This window comes from Andrographis paniculata, unplaced genomic scaffold (assembly GCF_009805555.1).
Source record: "Andrographis paniculata isolate CXL003 unplaced genomic scaffold, ASM980555v1 Contig77END, whole genome shotgun sequence".
Classification (NCBI taxonomy): domain Eukaryota; kingdom Viridiplantae; phylum Streptophyta; class Magnoliopsida; order Lamiales; family Acanthaceae; genus Andrographis; species Andrographis paniculata.
In genome coordinates, this window is record NW_026137614.1 from 5,259,777 (window position 1) to 5,283,601 (window position 23,825).

Sequence of the window (23,825 nt, forward strand, 5' to 3'; positions counted from 1 at the left end):
TTGTTCCTGCATATATGAGGTCATCAACATAGAGACTTACCACCAATGTATTGTTCCTTACCCTTTTGATAAACAAAGTCTGATCAAATTTAATTTGTTTAAATCGTTCCTTTTTGAAATACTTCTCTATTCGTTGGAACCAGGCTCTTGGGCCTGTTTCAATCCATATAGAGCTCTTTTCAACCTGTACACCTTAGTTTCTTCCCCTTGTTTGATAAACCCGAGAGGCTGTTCAACATACACAGTGTCTTTGAGTTCGCCATTTAAGAATGCACTCTTAACATCAAGTTGGAACACCTTCAATTGCTTTGAGCAGAGATAGCTAAAATGGTTCGAATGGTGTCCCATCTAGCTACTGGTGCAAACACTTCTTCATAGTCCACCCATTTTTGTTGTGAATAACCTTTAACCACAAGTCTCGCCTTATACTTGTCTACATTCCCTTCTTCGTTCACCTTTGTCTTGTAAATCCATTTCGAACCAATAGGCACAGTTTCAACAAGCATTTCTACCAATTCCCAGGTTCCATTTCTTTCTATTGACTCAATTTCATCTTACATGGCTTTTAGCCACTTGGCTTCTTATCTTGCTTCTTCAAAGGTAGTAGGATCAACTTGTGCCGTATACATAGCAAACTCATCTTCATTTTCTGGTAACTCACTGGTTTCGTAATCTTGCATCCAAACTGGTTGTTTTCTATTTCTGGTGGAGGACCTGACTGCTACATTTCTTTGAGCTGTGATGCTGGTTTGTGAATTTTCATCAGGAATGAGTGTCTCACCTTCTTGAACTTGCTCTTGAACTTGTGGTTCCATGATCCCACATTCTTCTTTATTATTTTCAACTGCAACTTGCTGATTAAGATCTTCTTCTATCATTAGCTCTTCCTCCTTTGCAATTTCTTTATCCCAGTCCCATTTTTGATCATCTTCAAAAATAACATCTCTGCTAATGGTAATCTTCCTTTGAATTGGATTATAGAGCCTGTAAGCCTTAGATCCAATGCTAATACCAAACAGTACACACTTCTGGCTTCTTGCATCTAACTTGGTCACTTGAAGGAATGTGGACATGTCCAATACATCCAAACACACGGAAATAATCAACATTTGGCTTTTCTCCTGTCCATAATTCTTCAGGAACCTTTTTGTCTAAAGCTCGCGACACACACCTGTTTATAATGTGACAAGCCCATATAGTTGCTTCTGGCCAGAAGCACTTGGGCACCTGTTTTTCCACCAACAAACACCTTACCATATTTATCAGCGTTCGGTTTTGCCTTTCAGCCACCCCATTTTTTTGTGGGGTGTAAGCCGCTGTTAATTGTCTTTTGATTCCATTTACTTCACAAAATTCAGTAAATTGTTGTGAAGTGAATTCTCCCCTTCTATCACTTCTCATCGTCTTAATTTTAGAACCCACTTCAGTTTCAACCATGGCTTTAAATTTCTTAAAGTGTTCAAAACTTTCCCCTTTATTTCCCACTAGGTAAACCCATGTCTTGCGTGTGAAATCGTCAATAAAGACAAGCACATACCTTTTTCCACTTTGAGAAGTTGGTGCAATTGGCCCACAAAGATCAGTGTGCACAAGCTCTAACCTTTGAGTGAACCTCCAAGCAGCTTTCTTTGGAATTGCTATTATGCTTTGTTTTCCAACATTGCAAGTCTCACATACCACCGTCTTTCCACAAACTTGAGGTATTCCTTTTACCATGTTTTGATGCTGCATAGTTCTAATGGCCTTGTGATTCATATGTCCAAATCTTTTGTGCCAGAGATAAGTAGCATTATCATCAGTTACTTGTAAGCAATGACCAGTAGCATTCTTTTGATACCCATACACAATAAACATTCAATTTATGGTCATTGTTGACTTCATGATCAGGCTTCTTGTAGGATATGTACGTAACATACTCCATCTTCAAACAACACCTTTATTTTCTTTTCTTGGATCTGACCAATACTAAGCAAGTTTGAACTTAACTGAGGAACATAGTAACATTTGTAAAGACTTGAGTGATGCCATTTATTTCAAAACGAATATCTCCCAAGCCTTTTACCTGTAGCTGCAACCCATTACCTAATTTCACAGTGTGTATGATGGTCTCATCCAGTCTTGTAAACCATTGTTTCATACCTGTCATATGATTTGAACATGCAGAGTCTAAGAACCAATATTTTTTGCTTGTAACATCTTCATCCTGCATGTGGGCCATAAGAACCAATTCCTCATTTTCATCAAATTCTGCATTATTTACCCTTTTGTTCTCTTGTGGACATTCAAATTTAAAGTGTCCTATTTGATGACACTTGTAACATTCTATTGTTGACTTGTCAAAACTGCCACGTCCTCTACCTCTCACCAATCCACCCCGACTTCCCCTGCCGAAGCCATGACCATAATTCTGCTCTTCAACCTTTAGTACATGATCTTCTACTTCCTTCTTGACTAGCTTCTGTTCATGCACCAATAATGAGCTCTGTAACTCATCAATGGTGAATGTGTCGATATCCTTAGATTCTTCAATTAAACATGCTACAAAGTTGAAGTTTGGTGTAAGTGTTCTCAAGATCTTTTCTACTACCTTGACCTCAGTCATTTCTTCACCAAAGTTGCTCATTTCATTTGACACAGTCATGACTCTGCCAAAGTACTCCACGATGGTTTCGCCAGTTTTCATCTCTAATGTCTCAAAATCTCTTCTTAACCGCTGCAACTAGGCCTTCTTTACTCGTGTATTCCCTTTATATTTCACCTTCATCGCTTCCCACAACTGCTTTGATGTGTCCTTCTGCGAGATCGATTGAGTAGAATATATAGTTCAGGGCCTTCAAATCGATAAGCTTCATGGCATCCAACTCCTTTCTTTTTGCATCTGAAATCTGATCCCCAACATTCGGCTCAACATAGCCACTCTCAATTGCCCGCCAATATTCTTTGGATCGAAGCAGATTCTCCATGACCATACTCCAATGGTCATAATCCCCATCAAATTTGGGAATAGCAAAACCTTGAGATGAACTCCCTTCCGTCATCTTGTTGCCTTCTTCTTGAATGGATCACACAATGCGCTCTGATACCACTATTGGGACTGGGTTAACTCAACACTAGTATGATATTGTCCGCTTTGGGCTAAACCCGCACGGATTTGTTTTTGGATATTCTCCAAAAGGCCTCATACTAGTGGAGTTCACTTGGGACTCATAAGGTGTAGAATTTTCTTCACAACTTTTTATGTGGGACTTGGGTTTGCACCCCAACAATCCTCCCCTCAAACCAAGGACCAACCAATGGACCTTCCCTGCTCATCTTGTACCGCCTATCACAAAGGGACTCGCTGCCTGACCACTTCAATCGGGACCTACCCAACACCGCCAGGAGACTTTCGACACAAGGCACATCCGCAGGTCACGAGGGCGAACCCACCACCACAACCAATGCCCAATGTCACCCAGTCTACTTCACCATCTAACCGGACTCAACAACTAACTTAACATAGAAATAAAGAGAAAAGATATGACCAACTCTAATACTTATTCAAAACTAAAAAAACAGACTAAGACACTCAGTCATATGACTATTATTAGAAAACACACGTGCACCAGCTTCAATAACAACAACAATATGTTGTTGTTTGCCTGCAGACGAGAGAGGGGAGGAGGGAGAGGGTACATTGTATTGAGAGAGAGAGGTTCATTGTATTGTAGTGCAGTATTGCCATTGGCATTGCAGAGTTCTGCCCTTGATTGGATTGGAATTTAAAGTACTTAAATAAGCTTATACTCTATTTGTTTGATTAATTTTAATTTAGGGACCAACTTATTCTACCGAAAATTAAATATTTTTATATATATATATATATATATATTTTATTTTTTTTTATGAGTATGCATGTTTTTTACACAATTTAATACTTCCTCCGTCCACAAACTAATGTCCTACTTTTCTATTTGGGACGTCCAACAACTATTGTCTTATTTTCTTTTTTTTTAAACACAAATTTTACATTTTTACCCTTCATTCATTTATTACTTTTCATCTCGACTATACAATTAAGGGCAAATTTGTCGATTCATAACAAAAAAATAATTACCTAAAAAATCGTATAAATATACGACAATAGAAATTGGACGGATGGAGTATTTTTATTCGTAAATTCGGTATACCAAAATATTTATACGGCATTGGTACGGTAAAATATCATACCAAAAACTTTGATACCATATACAATGTGATATTACATTTGATGTGTCATAACAAACTATTTCTAACAACAATCAAATTTAAAAAATTTTATGTATTTTTTTTTATGTAAAATTGTTATTATGTAAGATGTGTTTTGTTGCGTGAGATTGTTGAAAAGAAAATTTTTTTATATTAAGTATAAGAAATTGTATACGGAATATAAAAATAATAAATATATGTAATATATTAACGTTTTTAAAAATATACTGACAAAATGTTTAGAAAGAACAAAACCATACAATTTTTTTTTATTGTATTAATTATATTTAAATTGTTATCTTTTATCTAATTACATATGTTGATTTACAATAGATAAAGTATTATTACTATTTTTAAATCATTTCAATAAATAAAAATTAATTAATTTTTACAAATTAAAATAAAAAAATATTTAAATTTTTAATCTAATATTTTATCAAATAAAAAATATTTAAAAATGTTTAATTAGGTCAACTAATCAAACTAATTAATTATATAATATAATATTTTTTAAACTGTGGGTCAAAAAGTGAATTAATTCCACGAGTATATATATATATATATGTATATATTGGGTTAAACGTGTGTCAAACCAAAAATGTTAACTAACAAACCCGATTATTTATGTGCTCGGAGTGAGTTATTTACTTTTGAGCGTGTATGTTTTGAAGCGGGGGAAAATGGTAAGTGGCGTGGCATCCATTCCATCCGGCCGGCGAGAATCTCACCAGGTGCAGGCAGGAGCGAAATCTTCCTATAAATATCATCGGATTTTCTTCGATTTCGTTCATACTTATCAGGGAGCGAAATCTTCCTATAAATATCATCGGATTTTCTTCGATTCTCTCTCATCCCGTCTCGTCTGCGTTATCCGATTTGCCTTGTAATTGTAATCTTTCAGTTCTTTGTTCTTTCTTCGTTTCTTGTTTTGTGCGAGTTGGGTTGGGTTGAGTTGAGTTGAGTTGAGTGAGGGTTCCATCTCTCTCTGCTGTTGTGGTTGCCGTTGCCGTTACTCTCGCTGTTGCCATTGTTTGCTTATTTATTTATTTTTATAAATCTTGAGAGCCTGTCGATCAATTTCATAAACTCGACGCCATTCCTGTGTCGCGTCTGTGGATCAGGTAATTGATGCCATTTTTTCTTTCGAAACATATGGGACAGACACTTGCCCACCCTTCTCTCTCGGAAAACAGGTTGTGACTAGCTACTTGCTTGCTGCCTTCCTTTTTCTTTTCATACTATAACTGCACTTCCATTCCATCTTCAATGATCCCTTTGTTGCCTCATCATTCTTGAAGCTCGAAGATTTTGTTCAAGGCAACTTTAAGAATACTTTGGGATTCCCGGTTTTTGCCAGCTTTATAATGAAAACTTTGAATCGAGTCGATCCGATTAGGCCAAAAATCCTAAAGGCTATACGCAATGTGTGTGTCTCCGCGTTTGCATCCTCTGTTATCGTGTTCGCAGTCGTTTCTATCACCTATCAATCCTCTGATCAGTGGCAGTCGTCCAGAGCCCCCACCGAGGTTTTCGCTGAACCCCAAAATGCCACATTGACGACCAATGCTTACGTCCTCAGAACTGGTGTGGATACTAATACAGCACCTCTGGCAAGAACTGATGGATCACATTTATTTGTTAAAGAAGCTACCCTAGAGGGATATCGAGAGGAAAGGCCAAACTTGAAATCTGACCGTCCAGCGGCTGTGAAGGTGGTCAATTGTTCTGATCCTGGAGTTCTAATGGCGATTCAGAGTTTCAATTTGAGAACGTTCACGGGGTTGGAGTTCTTGGAATATCAGACTCCGGTACAAGGGACAAGAGCGAACGAATGTGATGTGGCTTGGAGGTTCACAAGCAAGCTCGAGAAGTCGAAATGGAGGAAGTATAGGGATTTTCGAAGATACACGATGGGGTACAATGAGGATTTTAGTTACACGGTGATACGCTCAGGGCGCTGGCATTCTGGTTCCAATGCTCTTAGTTCAAGGAATCGAGCAAGAGCCAACGTGAATATTCGAAATCCTGAAATGGATACTGTTGTCCAGGATGATGAGATCAAAGACAAGATGGGATTGGAGTCGAGGTTTAGGGAGGGCAGGTATTTGTACTATTCGCGGGGAGGGGATTATTGTAAGAACATGAATCAATACACTTGGAGCCTCCTGTGCGGTCTTGGTGAGGCCATGTATTTGAACAGGACTTTTGTGATGGACTTGAGCATGTGTTTGGCATCTTCGGATACACAGGGCGACAATGGTGTGGAAGGCAAAGATTTTAGGTTCTATTTTGATTTCGAACATTTGAAAGAGGCGGCTTCAGTAGTGGATGATGTTGAGTTTATAAGAGACTGGAAGAGATGGGATAAGCAGCATAAATCGAAAATTTCTTGTAGAAAGATCATAAACCATAAGGTGACACCGATCCAACTAAGAAGAGAAAAAAGCACGATACTATGGAGGCAGTTTGATGCTCCTGAGCCAGAGAATTATTGGTATCGAGTATGTGATGGTCCGGCATCCAAATACGTCAAGAGACCGTGGGATGCTCTTTGGACATCAAAGACAGTAAAGAACATAGCTACTGAAATAATTTCAAGCATGGGCTCAGATTTTGACGCCATTCATGTAGTTCGAGGAGAAAAGGCAATGAACAGAGAGCTTTGGCCAAATCTGGATGCTGATACTTCCCCCGATGCCCTTCTCGCTAAACTTCAGGGGGAAATTCCGGCTTGGAGGCATCTATATATTGCAACAAATGAACATTCCTACCATTTCTTTGATAAGCTGAGATCTCAATACTATGTTCATTTGCTCGATGATTACTGCTATTTGTGGGGGAATACAAGTGAATGGTATAATGAAACAACTCGTTTGAATGGTGGTCGCCCAGCCGAGTTTGATGGTTATATGAGAGTTGCAGTAGACAATGAGGTTCTCTATAGATCAAAGACTAGGGTAGAGACATTCTATAACTTAACTAGAGATTGCAAGGATGGAATCAATAAGTGCTAAACAGGGATGAATTCCCATACTTTTATTTGTTTTGGCGTGGCCTTTTTTATAGGGTATTCAAATGGGAGCACGGTGTCGAACATGTTATAGAACTTCCTTATTAAATATGTCCGATAAAGTTGCATACATTTATATTTCAAAATTGCATGTATTTACTCAGTATAACCTGTTACCGTTTATTGCATTGTGTATTGTAAGTAACATACTATGCAGATTAAAATGCACCGGCACGTGCATTCGGGGGAAAAAATGGGTTATAGGGAAGTAGCTGTAGAAGTTCTGTTGCTTTGGAAAATATATATTGTTGCTTGAAGTATAGTGCCTTAGTACGAAGTTATGAACATTACGACTTGGACACAATAATCCAATCTGTTTCTGCTTTTGCATCTTCATTCCACAGTCAAATTTATACAATGGCATAAAGCTTCTAAACACAGCTGCAATCTTATAGTGATCCACGACGAGGCAATGGCTATAAGTTTTCACTTCCAGGGCCTTCAGCATTCCAACTTCTGCTCAGAGCTACCTGAGTGTGCGATGGTGTGTACTCCTGCATCAAGTTGTAAATCCCGTGAGATGGCATTTTTATTCGGGATGCAGCACAGTGCATACAACAGACTACCATTACGCTTATATTTCCAGTGTATGGTTTATTATTTTATGAGTACTCAATGCTAGATGATGAGGTTCAGTTCGATCAATTTAATACAAGAAATCAGTTTTTGATGTGTAGGTGTAGGTGGCTTTTGTATCTTATCATCTTTCGGTTTTATGATTGCTGACTCTGCCGAGCAATCTCCCTTTTCCTGATATATATGCTTTGCTTGCTGAGATCTTCTCCCAATTGTAGATACTTGTTTGAAACGGTCTTGTGCTAGTCGCTGCTGGCTAGGATGCATGCAATGTTTTAAACTTAAATCTCGCTGGGATCGCTGCTGCATAGAATAATGTAAAAGAAGCTACCACCGCAGTAGCCAGTAGTACCTCCATCCTGTCTATAAGCTCTCCGGCAGTCTTGGCTGATATCACAATACTTCTTGCTGAATGTTGTTTGATGAATCCTTCCTCCACGCGTTTGTCGAAAATTCCTAACAAGCAGACGTAGTAACCATCAACATTCAAGAGTCCTACCTGTTCCACATCAGCGCACACCTTTGAAGTTACTCTGCTGAAAACTAGAGTGTAAGTAAGAAGCAGCCTGGCTTGGCTGATAGATGCGGATAGATTTCATTCATGGCAGAAATGAAATGCATGTCAATGTGCTCATTTGGGATATATCATGTTATAGTGCATCCAGCCAGCCAGCCATACATCATAGAATGAGATGCAGTGCCCCACACCAACCCACCAAGACAGAAGACAAAATCCAATTTGGAGTTGGGATTTCATAAATCTGTGTTGGCAAAATTTGTTGGAGTGTCAGTTTCGTGAATAGTGTAGCAGTCAAATATGGCATCATCATAATCTATATATATATATATATAAATTTATGTATGTAACAGCCATTGAATTATATATGGTAAGAACACAGCCAAGGCATCCTTATTAGATTCCCTGGACATGCAATAAAGTGGACTATACTTACTTGTATGCATGATTGGGTCTATCTTGTCCCTCCCAGATAGATACAAAGCTCTATCTGGCAGACAAAAAAGGATGAGAGACAAGATGAAATGAATTGATTTTTAAGGAGAAAACTGAAGGGAAGGAATGAATAAACATTTCTTCTTTCATGTGTACAAGTGTAGAAGATGACTGGGACTGAGCAAATAAAGAGATGGGTTAAATTTGGGCAGTCAAAGTTGAGTGAGTCCCATAATAATAGAGAATTAGTGAGTGGGGTGGGGTGGGGTGGATGGGATTTAACTTATATCATCACAGTTTTTATTAGTGCAGTGAGAGAGAGAGAGTGAGAGTGTGTGGCTTTTCTTATGGAAGGGGAAGACTAGAGGGCTTACTGGTTTGTTATGAATTCCAAGCTGTGACCAAGTTATCATCTCAAGCAGCTCTTCCATAGTTCCATAGCCCCCTTCATTCAAAACCCAGCAACAATCGAACAAGCAAACAAACAGAGAGGAGAGGATCATTGATGGATGATAAACCTCCTATCCTAACCAATAATACATCTTAAATTCATGGAGGGAGGGAGGGAATGAACGAGTGAGTGAGTAGTGTCGTGCCGGGCAGTGCAATAAAAGCATCGGCCCGACGAGCCATTTCAGCCTTCCTTTGATGCATATCCGAGACAACCATTGCATCTCCCACGGCGTGCCCTGATATCTGCAAACATGACATTGACGGTTCAGTTCAGTCCATCACTCTTGTCCGATCCTGTGGTTAAAAAAGAGCAAAAGGAAACAAGAAAGTTCACACCTCTATGGGGACAAGAGCTGTGGGAATAACTCTATTCCACTCCAAGAAGACAGCAGCACCAGCAGTAGTGGTAGTGACACAAAACAAACATTGATTCATTCCAGTGCTGATTGCTGTATAGAGTAATTAATGGAAGAAGAGAGAGGGAGGAGGAGGGACAGAAATTAAATGTGAGGGGACGGGCTGGGGTGAGGTGCGGTGTTTGTTACCCGAGAACGCTGCGTCCGCCATCATACACTGTCTGAGAAATCAAACCCATGAGGCCAATGCTTACTCCACCATATATAAGATCCATCTTCCTCCTTACCTGCACACCATCATCCAGTCCAAGTCCATCCAACACCTTATTTGATTTTTATTTTTTTTAAATAAATAAATAAAATTGATCTCACCATGCAATGCCATTCATTCATTGCCAATGGAATGCGTTCTAACCAGGCAAGACAAGACAAAGACAAGGCATGTAAGCATCCGTGCATATATACTGAGTGAGTAAATGAGTGAGTACCAACCAGTTCTTGCCCGAGATCAAGTGCTGCATCACTGAATATCTTTCTATACCCCAAGTTACTTCCACAGAAAACGCAAACCCTTTTGAAATTGACCATTGTTCTTATTCTTTAAGGCTAAGCCCAAGTGAGAAATTAAAGAGAGCCGCTCCAGCTAATCAATGAAATGCTGCTGCTCTGTTCACTGAATTGAATGCTACTTCTTCTGCTATGGCTGTGGCTTTATAAATAGCAGGCAGGCAGTATCTTAAACACACACACTTGTAACATATGTTCCCTCCCACTCCCACACTCAACCAAAGGGAGAAAGGAAAGTGTCCTTTCTATTCTACTGTTTGATTGACTTGTTGTATGCATACCATTACCACGTGAAAAGTTTTGAGGGTCCTACTCCTACTCCTACTCCATTTATGGATCTATCATTCTGAGGAGTACTGTCTTGATTGTCTTTTTATTGGTCAAAGAGCAATCTCAATTTGCTTCTGCCACCCCACCCAGCCATTCCCATCCCATTGATTCGCTTTGCTTTGCTTTTCGGTATGCTAGTGGTATATCAACACTGAATGTGTTGGAACTTGGGGGGAGGGAGTACTTGTGGTACTAAGTAGCCTACACCAGCACAACTTCTTGGATCTGAACCTAACCTTACCTAACATAACCCAAAAGAAGAAGAAGACTGCAAAGTAGCTGCTGCTGCTGTGTGTGCGTGCCTGCCTGCCTGCCTGATAGTAGCAGTATGAATGAAACAAGTTCATCATGCCAATGCCATCAGCCTCTCATTTCTGGTTGCTTCCTAATTGGATTGCTTACCAATATGCTAGCTTATCATGCATGTGTAACAACTAAACTAATTAACTAACTTTCTTCCTCTCTAACTCCAAGGATTGATGACTTAGGAAAGCACTCGATCACTGGTCTCATTCTCGGTTCTCACACACAAAAGACACACAGATTAGGAGGACCGCTGGTGGTTTCTTAACACCGGATTTGCACTGCAGCAACAACAACAACAACAATGATGATGATATAGAATAGAAGTATTTATCTTGTTCAAGCAGGCAATTAGGCAAAGGAATCAAGGCTGAAGATTGCATGTCCACACTAATTAAAAAATGATCAGCTAGCTAGCTAATATTAGAATTAGACTGAAGAATGGAATCAAAATAGCAAAAATAGCAATATATATATATATAATGATCCACTAGAAACAAGGACTATAAATTTGAATGAGTCGAGTCGACTCCATTGTAAGTTGGGAAAGGGAGATTCTCAGGCCCACATAAATCTTTGGATTATCATTTTATATTTGTAGCTAGCTAGGCTGCAATGCTTCCCTTTACTTTTTGGTCATGATAGTATTAATAACAATAACATATATGGATGGATGGATGTTGTGTGTGCATGTGTGTATGCAATTCAGCAGCATCAGCAATCATCAATTCAAAAAAATAATAATAGTATATAAATGATGAGCGAGTTGAGTTCCAAGCGTGCAATAGAGGCAATGATGAGACGGGCGATGGAGTTACACACGCGCGCACACACACACGCACACATGTATATATATAGACAGTTAGATTGAAGAAGCAGCTAGGGGCGACCGCAGCTAATTAAAAGCAAACCATCCGTTCCTCTTCAGCAGATCCATATATAGTTGAGTTGATTAGTGTGGAGTGGCTGTGTAATAATGAATCTATATACAGACATACACACATATATACAATATATTCAACCATATTCGCTTCACATGGATCATGGATGAATGGATGGTGTGCTTAATTAATCACACCGGCATAGCCTTCTTCTTATGACCGGTCTGCTCATTCTGAATTTAATAGTATTCCTAACATTGCACAAAATATTTCTTTTTGATTTTATTCAATATTAATAAAAATACAAAAGAGTCTCGTGCAATTTTTTAAAATTTTGTACAATATTTTTTAAAGCATGAAAAAACCTTTACAATTTTTAAAATTATAGGAGAATATGACGCATGACTTTCCAAACAACTTGTGAATTATAAGAAATTTTTCTGGTTTGGGGCTTTCAAATGACAAGTTCAGAAATAGAGAGTATCATCCAAACTGCTCCTGCCATAATAAAATTTAACCATGTGTGTGTTGACAGCAAGAATGAAACAATGGTGAACAAAAGAAGGATTTTTTGTTTCTCTTACCAATCTCTTCGACTAGTCTCCTACACAGTCACTTCTACAGTACTAGATTTGTGTTTCTACTCGATGAGTACAACTTTGATCACAGGACTCTTACTCCACGGTCGATTAAAGGAGAGTGTGAGTGTGTGTGTGTTTCGACTATCATATCATCATTGAATATGGCCATGAGAATACGAGTATGACCAACCATTTTGATTCATATATGAAGTAGCTGGTCATCTCTCTCAGCTAGTTGTAAGTTAAAGCTGATGAAAGTAAGAAATTTAAACCATCACTAACGAAATGGATTGGATTGTGATCCTTTCAGGTCTAAAGCCCATTAAATTGCAGAAACAATGAAGGCTAAAAACTAATTGATGGGGCAGTTCAAATATAAAGGCGGCGGCGGCTGCTGCTGATGCTCCTCCTGGATCGGTTCACTGAACAGAGAGATCATCATTAATCAGAGAATTCAAGAACAAATCATCCATGCAACAATCCGCCATGTCTTTGTCTCCGCCGCTCATTCCCTCCCAACACTTGCTCATCAATTCCTCATCCATACTAACTGGACAAACCAATTTCCCATCTTCGGGTACTTGAGTGCTGTTTATGACCGCATTTTCTAAGGGGTCATCAAATGGGGCACCGATATCATTCGGGCTGCAAAACGATGGGTTGTTCTCGCCTGCTGCTTCGGATGGAGCAGTCAAATCTTTATAAGGCGGGTGGATGAATGGCTTGTGAGTTTTTGGATCAATACCTTGGCTGACCAGCTTCTTGCTAAGGTAAGTGTTCCAATAGTTCTTTATCTCGTTGTCTGTGCGCCCTGGAATTCTTCCAGCTATCAGAGACCATCTGAAACAACCACATGCCTTGATCAATCAACACAGCATTACCAAAACATGTGAGTCAAATATCAATTATACTCCCCAATTACAACAAACCTTTGGGATTTCAGCTTATAAACATATATAAAGACAACCTGCAGGAGCAACTTCTAAGACTCTGGATGGCATAGCATTTCAGAAACAGTGGTACCCTTAATCCAAATTAATGGCCGCATATCTGATTGATATAATCGAGATGAATACACACACAAAAAAAAAAAAAAAAAAAAAGATCACTACCAGAGTGATCATGCAACAGCAGCTGATCTTTCACATGTATCTCTGTAATGCATTGATGGGATTTTAGTCAATGATACGGACCTGTTTCCAAGCAACCGGTGTAGGCGAAGAATGAGATCTTCCTCAGCAGGAGTGATGTGGCCGCGCTTGATGGAGGGGCAGAGGTAGTTCATCCAGCGGAGGCGGCAACTTTTCCCGCAGCGAAGCAGCCCTGCTTTCTTCGGCAGTGTTCTCCACCTCCCCTCACCTTCCCTTTTTATGTAATCAGCCAGCAGCTTGTCCTCCTCAGCTGTCCACGGTCCTCTCTTCAGACCTAACCGGCTGCTGCAACATGGAGTCACCGTCACCTTCTTTCCTGTGCTACAGCCATTACCACTTTCTGCTGCTACAGTTTTCTTGGAGGAAGACTGCGGCGGGCTTCTCATTAGTTGTGTTGTCAGTGTGTCACTCTCGAACACCCCTCCCCTCCCCTCCCCTTCCTGTTCTCTCTTCCTCCTATTTATTGTATTTTGGCTCTTCCTTCTCTATCTTATTGATTGCAAAGGGGCTTAATATTTCTTCCTTTTGGTAAAGGTTTAATTAAGATTGAAGGATGGTATGCAGGATTTATTGATGCATAGTGTAAATATTTTGGATAAAAGCTAATTAATTTGTTTATACCAGACTGTGGATTTCAAAAGCACACTGTAGCCAAAGAAAGTAAAAGGAGGAGAATTGGAGATCACTTTGGGGAAGTTTGTATGAGAATTCTGTTTCCAAAATCTGCAATGCATCCATGGGGGTTAGGGTAAGTGTGGGTGAATCATAACGTATGATTGTGAAAGCTGCCCACTACCATAGTGTCTTACTTGACGTTCTCAATTTATTAACTAGTTCTCACTCTTCTGGCCAAATCACATAGCTAGACGAGAGATATGGGACTTTAGTGTTCAATTAAATACAGTATGAATAAAATAAATGAAATGCAGGGGTGTCTTCACGGAGGATTGAACGCCAAATTATGGCATTTTTAATCACCAGGTTCCAGCTGACATGATATTAAAGCAATGGCACATGGCAATCAATGTGGAAAGGAACTGCCAGCAGTAATTCCCTGAAGTGTTGTATAGTTCATTAACTGATAACCCTAAAGACTAGCCATAATTGTGGAAAGGAGAGAGAGCTAAAACTAAGGGGGCACAAAAACATTAATGCCCGATCTCAGTAGATTCCAACAAGCAAAATTTGATAGAGCAGTTGAAAAATATCAAAGGGTCATCATTTGTTTGAATATCGGCCGTAATACAACAAATGTGATATGTGATCACTACAGAAATTTTAGCTATAAAACATCTCTATCTACATGCGCAGCTATATATATAACAACAGCCCCTTTCATTTGACCCAAATTATCTCCTTCACTATGATCACCTGAGACCAACACAGGTGGAGCTAGCTAACAAGCAGCTTTCATGAGCAAGAATCAGCTATGAGCCAAATCCTCCTAGGCATCGGTCATGTGATGGGAAATCTTAGTCACATATATTAGCTGTAATCTGCACCAAGCGAAACTGTTTCAGAATGGTGTTTGCTCACTAGTTGTAACTTGATGAGCATATCCAAATCCAAGTGGGATGTCAATTTACCTACAAATATTGGCTAAGAATTGCTGATTATACAGATAAAAATGCATTCAACTAAGCACTCACATAGGGGAAAAGCCCATTCATTACCTAGGTCTCCAAAAGAATAATCAATTGGATGATGTTAATAATAGACAATATGTGTGTGTAGTGTGTACCATGGTCTATAGAAGAAAATGCAACCTATCCAGTTAAGAGTACCTTTGATAAAGTCACACAGGCACTGTTTGCAGTCTTATATGTTTGTACTTCTGCTCCTTATTGAAGCATCTCGCACTCTCAGTCAAGCCCTTGGCCAAGACTTGTTTCAGAGCATCAATACCTTCTTCTAATGCAGCATCAATCTGCTAACCACAAAATGGTGCATAAATAAATATAGCATAATGGTTTTAATTTCTAGGTGATCAGAATATTATATATGCATGAGAAAACAAATGAAAGTCACCAAAGAAAATAAATAATGGCATTGGTGATAACTATTTATTGCATGACTCATGAGCCAACAAGAAAGCCATCAAAGAAACAGTTCTAGTTCTTGGTCAGCCGCCAAGTGAATTATTGATGTAGTTGATAACATTAGTAGAGAAGATTAGTCGGATAAAAAACAAAAGAAGTTATATATCTGTTATCACCAATTGGTTTTAGGTTGGAAGCACTTTCACCCAACCCAGAGCCATTAATGGTCAAAGATCCAACTTAAATTTATCATGGTCAAAGAAAATGAAACTAGTGGGTGTGTTTATTTATGGGATTTTGATTTTGAATAGTAAAATTTTGAATTATAATAATTGTTTATATGGTATAAATATATATTAATGTGATATTTTAAATGTAAAATTAAATTTTAATGTAATATAATAAATGAAAATAGGTGTTTGATTTGATATTTTTTGGAGAAAATTTTTTTAGAATGAGTAAACCAAAAGTAAAATCTCACATTAGCTAGAATAGCAGCAAGTTTCCTTCAATCCAAGTTACACAAAGCAACAATATAGTGGAAAGAGTGATTTTTTCGGTGGCATGGTAACATCTGATCACGGTGAAACAAAAGCAGTGTGCATACCCTCTCTCGAGCTCTAGCATTGAATTTTTGGAGTAAGTACGCTTTTGGGTCCATGTGTCTGGGAGGCCTTCCGATACCTAACACATATACATTAAAGCAGATCAGGCTATTTATAGCCAACAGAAGGTTTCAAGCAGTAAAATTTGAACTTGCAGATCCAAACACACCAATTCTCAAACGAGGAAATTCTTTATTCCCATGGAAATGATAGATCACACTTTTCAACCTAGCAAAAATCACAAACTAAAATTTAGATCACTCAATATCATGTACTAGACTCAAGGAATATTACACTTGGCCAGTTTGCCCACAAAGCAAAAAATCACATGCAAACACATAGTGTCACCCCAATAATTTTCTCATAATAATAATAATAATAATAATAATCATAATCATAATATTTATTCAATGATACCTTCTTTCAATTTCAGATTGAAATTTTAGTCATGTTCAAAACATAACCATCAACCAAACAACCTGTCGTGTAAAATATCAGTATTTCCATTTAAAAGTTAAATAAAATAATCAATATAAGCATGATTTGTTTCAAATAAATTCACGCCATATTTTACCAACATAAGTACTTCAAACTACAAACCAAACAAAGCCTTAAGATTTACAAACTCTAGGATGTTTTCTAAAACGAAAACTTTAGCACGTGGATTGTCAAACTTGTAGAGATGACAAGATGTGCTATTAGAAAAGTTAGAAGTTCTGACTAAAAACATTATATATAATACACTTTGGGATGCTTAAAAGCAGCAGAATGGACAGATAGTCACATAAGCTCTTTTGATAATTTTTACCCATTATGACATCCATGATGTCCCTTGGGGACAAGACGCAGAACTCCACAAGGCAAATCCATGTCATCATGAAACTACCACATTTAAAAAAAAAAGAAAAAAGTGAATCATCAGAGCAACACTCTTGGAACTGAATAGACAAACAAGCTGAGACAATAAATACTAGTTCATCAGTCAGAATACCACTAGCACACGATTAAGAGGGAGCTTATAATAAGCTGCGAGAGGTCCACTCTGGACAGAAAAATGAGAAATAGTTAAGTCCGCTAACATAGAAAAAGCAAGCAAACAAAAAAAGTACTCTTTAAACAGCAATCTTAACCGATTGCTTGCTTGCTTGCTTACAGATTCACCGCTTAAATTCATGTAAGTCTGAGGCTTTGCCAACAATACTGGACTCCCATCCACGAAACCTGAAGGAAATAATATCCAGAACCCAACATTCCTCATTAGTTATGGGGACACACATTCACAAGAATATATATATATATAGCAACTGCGAAGAACAGGCCTTTTCCAAAGCTAGCTTTGCAATGGATAGAGTCCATTGAGATGGATTGTGATTTCGCAAATGCATCGATAAGTGCAAACCCCACATTGTGCCTGGTGCCCGAGAATTTATCCCCGGGATTTCCTAAGCCCACAAAAAGCCAGGGCCGTGGGTTTGGGAACACGGTGGCAGTGCAGAAGCAGCGTCTGAGAACTTTTCTGCCCGTGAGCATTTTTCACTGATGTGCATACTTTGAGGGCATAATCCAGTGAACTCAAGGATAGATAAACAGACAGAGATATTCTAAAATATCAACCCGGGAGCACACTTCCAGGAGCTAGGCTGAATTGAGAAATACCTAAATCTAATTCAAAAAGCGTCGCATGTGAAGGGTGGGGGTTGAAGTGGATAAAAAGCAGCGAATTCTCGGCGAGGAGAGGTGAATAAGAGGAGGGAATTGGGGAAGTTGAGCGGCTATGTTGCAGGGGAAATAGGCGAGCTGCTGGGCCAGTTGTAGCCCATCACACACTCGTCGATTCGATGACGATCATTGGTCGGTATTACTAGTAAGCAAGCGTGTATTTTTTTATCAAATTTTATAAAATTTATTATTTATTAATTTTTTAAAAAAATAAAAAATAAAAAATATCACATGAAATATTTTTCATTTATATTTATTATATAATTACTCAAATTTATTTTCCAAATTCAAAATCAAAACACATCCAAAATATATATTGGAAATAATGTAAAAAAAAAAAAAAAAAAACTATAAACAAATAAAACCTAAGTAATTTTGAATTTTAAAAATATTTTTTTAACAAGGTGCTTTAGAAAATAAGTAAAATTTAAATTATTATTTTATTTATAATAACAATAATAATAAATAACATAGTATAATATTCTTTTTGTATCAATCTAAAGTAGTTGCTTATATTTTTGCAATAGATCAAGAATTTTATTAATTAGGAAGTATACAAAATAATAAATTTTTTTAATTAATTATATATATAATAATACATTGGTAATTCACATAAAAGTAAAAATATTTTTTTATATTAATACGTAATTATTTATACTATAATAAAAAATTAATATTTTTAAGTGAAACAAATAAAAATAAAAATAAAAAAGAAAAGACTTCTAATGATATGCATAGTAGTAGTAGTAAAATCCATTTTGGAGCTGAGTGTAGTCATTTCCATCTCTCGGTTCCGTTACTAAACTTCCGTGTTTTCGGGCTGGCTGGATATATGGGATCGGGATAGATATGATATACAATATGGACAAGAAGAGAAGAGACTTCAAAGGTGGGCCCCCCTGCAGGGCCAGGACTGACCCACGCCCACCCCACCCGATTGTTATCTGGTCCATTTTTGCTTCGGCAACAATGCATGCATGCACATGACATGCTTTTGTTTGTTTCTTTGTTTAAATGTGACTTGTCGGCTAGGTTAGGATAGAGAGGGGTTGGTCTACTGTGCTGTCCGAAGCCGATCTTTGGCTCTCCTCCGACATCATCCTACCCTCACCCTGATGATCGGTTATTTAATTTCCCTCCGCATTATGATGGGGGGGGGGGGGGGGGGGGGGGGAGGGGTGAATGTGATGATGCATTATGATTCTTAATTGTTCTTCTTCTGGGTGAGTGATGGTGATAATATTGAGAAGGAAGCTTGATCATGCGGGCGCGGGCGCGCGTGTGTTAGTTATGCTGTGGTGAGGTAAGGTTTCATAGTAAAGTTGATGTCAGTCATCAAATCTACTATGCAACTCGTTTTGGATGTGCATGCATCTCCAACCTGTCGGCAGAAATGAATTATTACAACTCCCCCCTCCCTAGCATAGCAGCAGCAAAACAACATTTATAGATCAATTGGGGAGACATTCGTCACTTAATGATTAGGTATGAATGGTTGGTGTAATATAAATAAAATATGCTCAGACTTCCATCCAGTCCAACCACACACACACACATTGTGAACAATTTTACCAAAGGCAGGCAGTAGCAAGCAAGCAGTAGCACTAATAAATGTCACACCAAGTAGCAGAAATGCAGCAGTAGCACGCACACACGCACTTAAACATACATACATACATACAACAGCAAAACAATTTATGTCCTCAACCAAAAGCCAAAACATATCCCAAATACACACGACATGAGCCATCATAACAAATACTAGAGTAGTACACATAACATGATGGCATAATTGCATACGCATCAGCCACCGCGAGAGGTAAGTTGGTTTAAATTCAGCCACAGCCAGCCGGCGGGAGGGAGGGAGGGTGGACTCAGAAGTCTTCCCCGCCATCCTCTTCATCATCCACACCCTCCATACCCACTTCTTCGTAGTCCTTCTCAAGCGCAGCCAGGTCCTCCCTGGCCTCACTGAACTCCCCTTCCTCCATTCCCTCCCCCACGTACCAGTGCACAAAGGCTCTCTTGGAATACATGAGATCAAATTTGTGGTCGATCCTTGAGAACACCTCCGCAACAGCTGTGTTGTTGCTTATCATGCACACAGCTCGCTGCACTTTGGCAAGGTCGCCTCCAGGCACCACAGCCGGCGGCTGATAGTTGATTCCGCACTTGAATCCAGTGGGGCACCTGGTTAATTAAATACAGACTTGTTGTTATCTATCGGATCAGACGGGAAAACAAAGCATTACTAAGCTGTACTGCGTGCTAAGACATATATAACAACAAATGCTTGTTTGTTCTGTTTCTTTCTTTCTCTCTCTTTCTTTCTTACCAGTCAACAAACTGGACAGTCCGCTTGGTCTTGATGGTAGCAACGGCAGCATTGACATCCTTGGGGACGACATCTCCTCGGTACATCAAACAGCAAGCCATGTATTTCCCATGCCTCGGATCGCACTTGGCCATCATGCTAGACGGCTCAAACACTGCATTAGTGATCTCTGGGACGGACAACTGCTCGTGGTATGCTTTTTCAGCTGATATCACAGGTGCATAGGATGAAAGCATGAAATGAATGCGGGGATACGGCACAAGGTTGGTCTGGAATTCAGTGATATCAACATTGATGGCACCATCAAAGCGCAGAGAAGTAGTCAAGGAGGATATGATCTGCGAGATCAAGCGGTTCAAATTGGTGTATGTAGGCCTTTCGATGTCCAGTGACCTGCGGCAAATGTCGTAAATGGCTTCATTGTCCAAGAGCACAGCCACATCGGTGTGTTCGAGAAGCGAATGGGTAGAGAGGACACTGTTGTAAGGCTCTACAACTGCAGTAGACACCTGCAGCAGATGCAATACTCAAACAATTGAATTGAGAGAAGGGATCATCAGCAAGCAACACTGGCTGGGTCATACATACATTATACTACTACTGCTACTACTACTACAATTCCTTTGGTTTAGCTAGCGGGTTAACAACCAATTCCAAGAAAGAGATGATAATTATCATTAAACACTGAGGTTTTTTTTAAACAGGAAGGCACCTGCGGTGAAGGATAGATGGTGAAACCAAGCTTGGACTTCTTTCCATAGTCCACCGACAGGCGCTCCAGGAGCAGAGATCCCAATCCAGATCCAGTGCCGCCACCGACGGCATTGAACACCAAAAACCCTTGCAATCCAGTGCAGTTGTCGGCCAGCTTCCTCACTCTGTCGAGGCACAGATCAACAATCTCTTTCCCCACTGCAAACAAGCACCAGACGACGTCACAATTCGACAATGTATTGCATCGTATGTATGTATCTTGCAAATAAGCATCAAACAGAGAGAGACTCGCTCGGATCCAGATCTGATGTAAGCGTAAGAGTAAGAGACTAGACTAGACTAGACTAACCGGTGTAGTGACCTCTGGCGAAATTGTTGGCAGCGTCTTCCTTTCCGGATATGAGCTGTTCGGGGTGGAAGAGCTGGCGGTAGTTGCCGGTCCGGATTTCGTCGATGACGGTGGGTTCGAGATCCACAAAAATAGCTCTGGGGACATGCTTTCCGGAGCCAGTCTCGCTGAAGAAGGTGTTGAAGGCGTCGTGCGCCACACCGACGGAAGTGTCGCTGAGAAGGGGAGGGAGGGGGAGGGAGTGAGAGATGCGATGCGGGTAGGTGGAGTGTTGTAGTGAGAAAGGGGAGTTGGAGTTGGAGTTTGGAGTTGGGGTGAGGTAGGTACCTGGGCATGATGCCGTCGGGGTGAATGCCATGCTCGAGGCAGTAGAGCTCCCAGCAGGAGTTGCCCACCTGAATGCCGGCCTGTCCGATGTGGATGCTGATGATCTCTCTCATCTTTCTTTCTTACCGGTTGAGCTCCAGCTCCGACTCCGATTCCGACTCACCGCACAACTCAACAGTCAGCTGCTAAACCCACTTTTTTATCTCCTCTCCTCTCCTCTCCTCTGGACTGAGAACGGAGATCTGATCTGAATTCTGAAATTTTCCTTCTCTCTTTGTTAAAACAAACAAAAATATCACAAGAGCTATAGTATAATTGTAATAATAGTAATCAATAATGAATTGTTTATTAATAATTTTATTCAAATAAATAAATACTAGTACGAGTGTTTTGTTTGGGTTGGATATTGATTTGAAAAAGAAAAAATTAAATTTAAATAATTATACTTCGTTCATTAATAAATTGATATTATTTTTATTTTAATTTATCTTATAAAAATATTATATTTTTATATTTAATAAATTTATTAATTTAATACATAGTTACAAATATAAAATTAATTAACTTTATAATATATAATTTTTAAAATATTTAAATATATATTTTAAGTTTTAGTCACATCATATTATTTCTTATTTTAAATTTATTAATAATACTTATTTCTCTATCCCGCTTAAATTATCTACTTTAGATAAGATGTTCAGTTTTGGATATTGAACAAGTAATTAAGAAATGTATTAATAAAAAAAATTATAAATTTATATTAAAATGATCAAATAATTTAATTAAAATAAAAAATATATAATTTATGAATTTAAAAATTTAATTAAAGTGTATAATTATATTTAAAAAAACTGAAAGGATAAATTATATGTGAAATATAAAAAATTGAATATTTACGTGAAACAGAAAAATATTATATAAAAATAATAAAATAATATTATAATTTGGTATTATTAACTAATTAAATATCATAATCTTAAAATTGTATTGCTAATCAAATGTACGAAGTAGTATAATTTGATATTTTTATTCTTGGGTATTTTAATAGTATTTATAATTACTTTATTTTTAAATTTGATATTTTTATAAAATAAAAAATAAATACATTATATTTACACAAAAAATAAATATTAATCCTATTATTTAAGTTTAAAAATTAATTTTCAAATTAATATAAAAAATTTCAAAATAAATATTTAGGGGTGTTTGAAAAATAATTTTTTGAATAATTTTTTATTTTAATTTTATTTATTTCTTATTCATCCTTAGAAATTATTTATTTATTTCATATATATAAATTATTAATTATTTAAACATATTTTATTTATTAAATTATAATTTATTTTTGTAATTTAAAAATTATTATTATTATTAATTATTATATATAAATTATTTTATTTGTAAAATATATAAATTTATTAAAATTAAATCAAATACTAAAAAGAAAAAATATTATTAATTTATTTATATATTCTTATTATATAATTTTTACATTAAAATTAATAAACAATAATTAACATAATAAAAAATATATAGGAAAAATTATTATTTTATATTTTATACAATTTCGATAATAAATTATTATTGTACTTTAGTAAAAATATTTTTTCACAACTCTAAAAAATAGAAATAAATATTTTATAACATTTTTATAATTTTAAATAATTAATAATAAAAATTCTCAAAAAATTTAAATTAAAATGAAAAAAATTAAATATTATTATTGAATTAAATAAGTGAATATAGTTAAACTCGCTTATTAAATCAACTAATAGCTAACGTTAGTTAAAACATATTAACTAATGGTCAAACGCGAAATTGAATGTGAGTTTGAATTAAATTTAAATTTTATGATGAATTTGAATTTTTATATCAAGTAGATTACATGCTGAAATTCAGTATAATAAATTTTAATTAATCATAACTCTTAATCGTAATAATAATATTTGATTTTAAATTATTAATACAAAATTAAAGGCTATAATTTGTTTAATATATGATCCAAGCCTTTTTTATATCTCTATAATTATAAGTTTGATTTGTGTTCAAATATTCTTTTTGATAATTTTATTGATTAAAAAGTAGTATAGTATAATAAATATTTTTTAAAAAGTGAAATATTTTTTTAAAAATATATAAGATTTTTGGAGTTTTTGATATATTTCAAATATTATTGTACTCCATTTAACTATAAAAATTGTATTTAAAGTAAAAATATTTAATTAATTAATAATAATGACTTACAATATTATTATATTTTTTTATGTAATTAATAATATTTATAATT

General features: G+C 37.2%; 5 protein-coding genes across 9 annotated transcripts; 1 reads left to right on the forward strand and 4 right to left on the reverse strand.

Annotated features, from left to right (window-relative positions):
- Window positions 1–4,888: 4,888 nt before the first annotated feature.
- LOC127239457 (uncharacterized) lies at window positions 4,889–7,507 on the forward strand. The gene is made up of 2 exons (XM_051257621.1): window positions 4,889–5,420; window positions 5,526–7,507. Exon 2 carries the CDS (start codon window positions 5,592–5,594, stop codon window positions 7,239–7,241), a length of 1,650 nt encoding a protein of 549 aa, XP_051113578.1. The 5' UTR covers window positions 4,889–5,420; window positions 5,526–5,591; the 3' UTR covers window positions 7,242–7,507.
- A 149-nt stretch (window positions 7,508–7,656) lies between these two features.
- Window positions 7,657–10,303, reverse strand: LOC127239461 (cytokinin riboside 5'-monophosphate phosphoribohydrolase LOG8-like). 2 transcript variants are annotated; one of them, XM_051257627.1, is made up of 7 exons: window positions 10,127–10,303; window positions 9,824–9,921; window positions 9,615–9,645; window positions 9,422–9,521; window positions 9,200–9,270; window positions 8,226–8,372; window positions 7,657–7,791 (listed from the first exon to the last, which is right to left on the reverse strand). In XM_051257627.1, exons 1-7 carry the CDS (start codon window positions 10,220–10,222, stop codon window positions 7,714–7,716), a joined length of 621 nt encoding a protein of 206 aa, XP_051113584.1. In that variant the 5' UTR covers window positions 10,223–10,303; the 3' UTR covers window positions 7,657–7,713. The 2 variants fall into 2 exon arrangements, 1 of the variants encoding a protein (XP_051113584.1); XR_007836138.1 differs by lacking the exons at window positions 7,657–7,791; window positions 8,226–8,372; window positions 9,200–9,270 and adding an exon at window positions 10,007–10,044 and having other exon boundaries at window positions 9,423–9,521; window positions 9,615–9,921; window positions 10,127–10,263.
- Window positions 10,304–12,285: 1,982 nt separating this feature from the next.
- On the reverse strand, window positions 12,286–14,321 carry LOC127239459 (transcription repressor MYB5-like). The gene is made up of 2 exons (XM_051257624.1): window positions 13,490–14,321; window positions 12,286–13,136 (listed from the first exon to the last, which is right to left on the reverse strand). Exons 1-2 carry the CDS (start codon window positions 13,831–13,833, stop codon window positions 12,716–12,718), a joined length of 765 nt encoding a protein of 254 aa, XP_051113581.1. The 5' UTR covers window positions 13,834–14,321; the 3' UTR covers window positions 12,286–12,715.
- Window positions 14,322–14,616: 295 nt separating this feature from the next.
- Window positions 14,617–17,918, reverse strand: LOC127239460 (peptidyl-tRNA hydrolase, mitochondrial). 4 transcript variants are annotated; one of them, XR_007836137.1, is made up of 9 exons: window positions 17,411–17,918; window positions 17,245–17,312; window positions 17,083–17,133; window positions 16,900–16,973; window positions 16,261–16,319; window positions 16,094–16,170; window positions 15,232–15,374; window positions 15,034–15,120; window positions 14,617–14,943 (listed from the first exon to the last, which is right to left on the reverse strand). XR_007836137.1 is itself a non-coding variant. In XM_051257626.1 (8 exons), exons 1-7 carry the CDS (start codon window positions 17,619–17,621, stop codon window positions 15,243–15,245), a joined length of 672 nt encoding a protein of 223 aa, XP_051113583.1. In that variant the 5' UTR covers window positions 17,622–17,918; the 3' UTR covers window positions 14,617–15,033; window positions 15,232–15,242. The 4 variants fall into 4 exon arrangements, 2 of the variants coding, with proteins under 2 accessions (XP_051113583.1, XP_051113582.1); XR_007836136.1 differs by having other exon boundaries at window positions 15,034–15,126; XM_051257626.1 differs by lacking the exon at window positions 15,034–15,120 and having other exon boundaries at window positions 14,617–15,033.
- A 1,477-nt stretch (window positions 17,919–19,395) lies between these two features.
- LOC127239458 (tubulin alpha-3 chain) lies at window positions 19,396–21,825 on the reverse strand. Its single transcript, XM_051257622.1, has 5 exons — window positions 21,536–21,825; window positions 21,209–21,423; window positions 20,858–21,057; window positions 20,146–20,654; window positions 19,396–20,000 (listed from the first exon to the last, which is right to left on the reverse strand). The coding sequence occupies exons 1-5, from the start codon at window positions 21,646–21,648 to the stop codon at window positions 19,685–19,687; spliced, it is 1,353 nt and encodes a 450-aa protein (XP_051113579.1). The 5' UTR covers window positions 21,649–21,825; the 3' UTR covers window positions 19,396–19,684.
- Window positions 21,826–23,825: the final 2,000 nt, after the last annotated feature.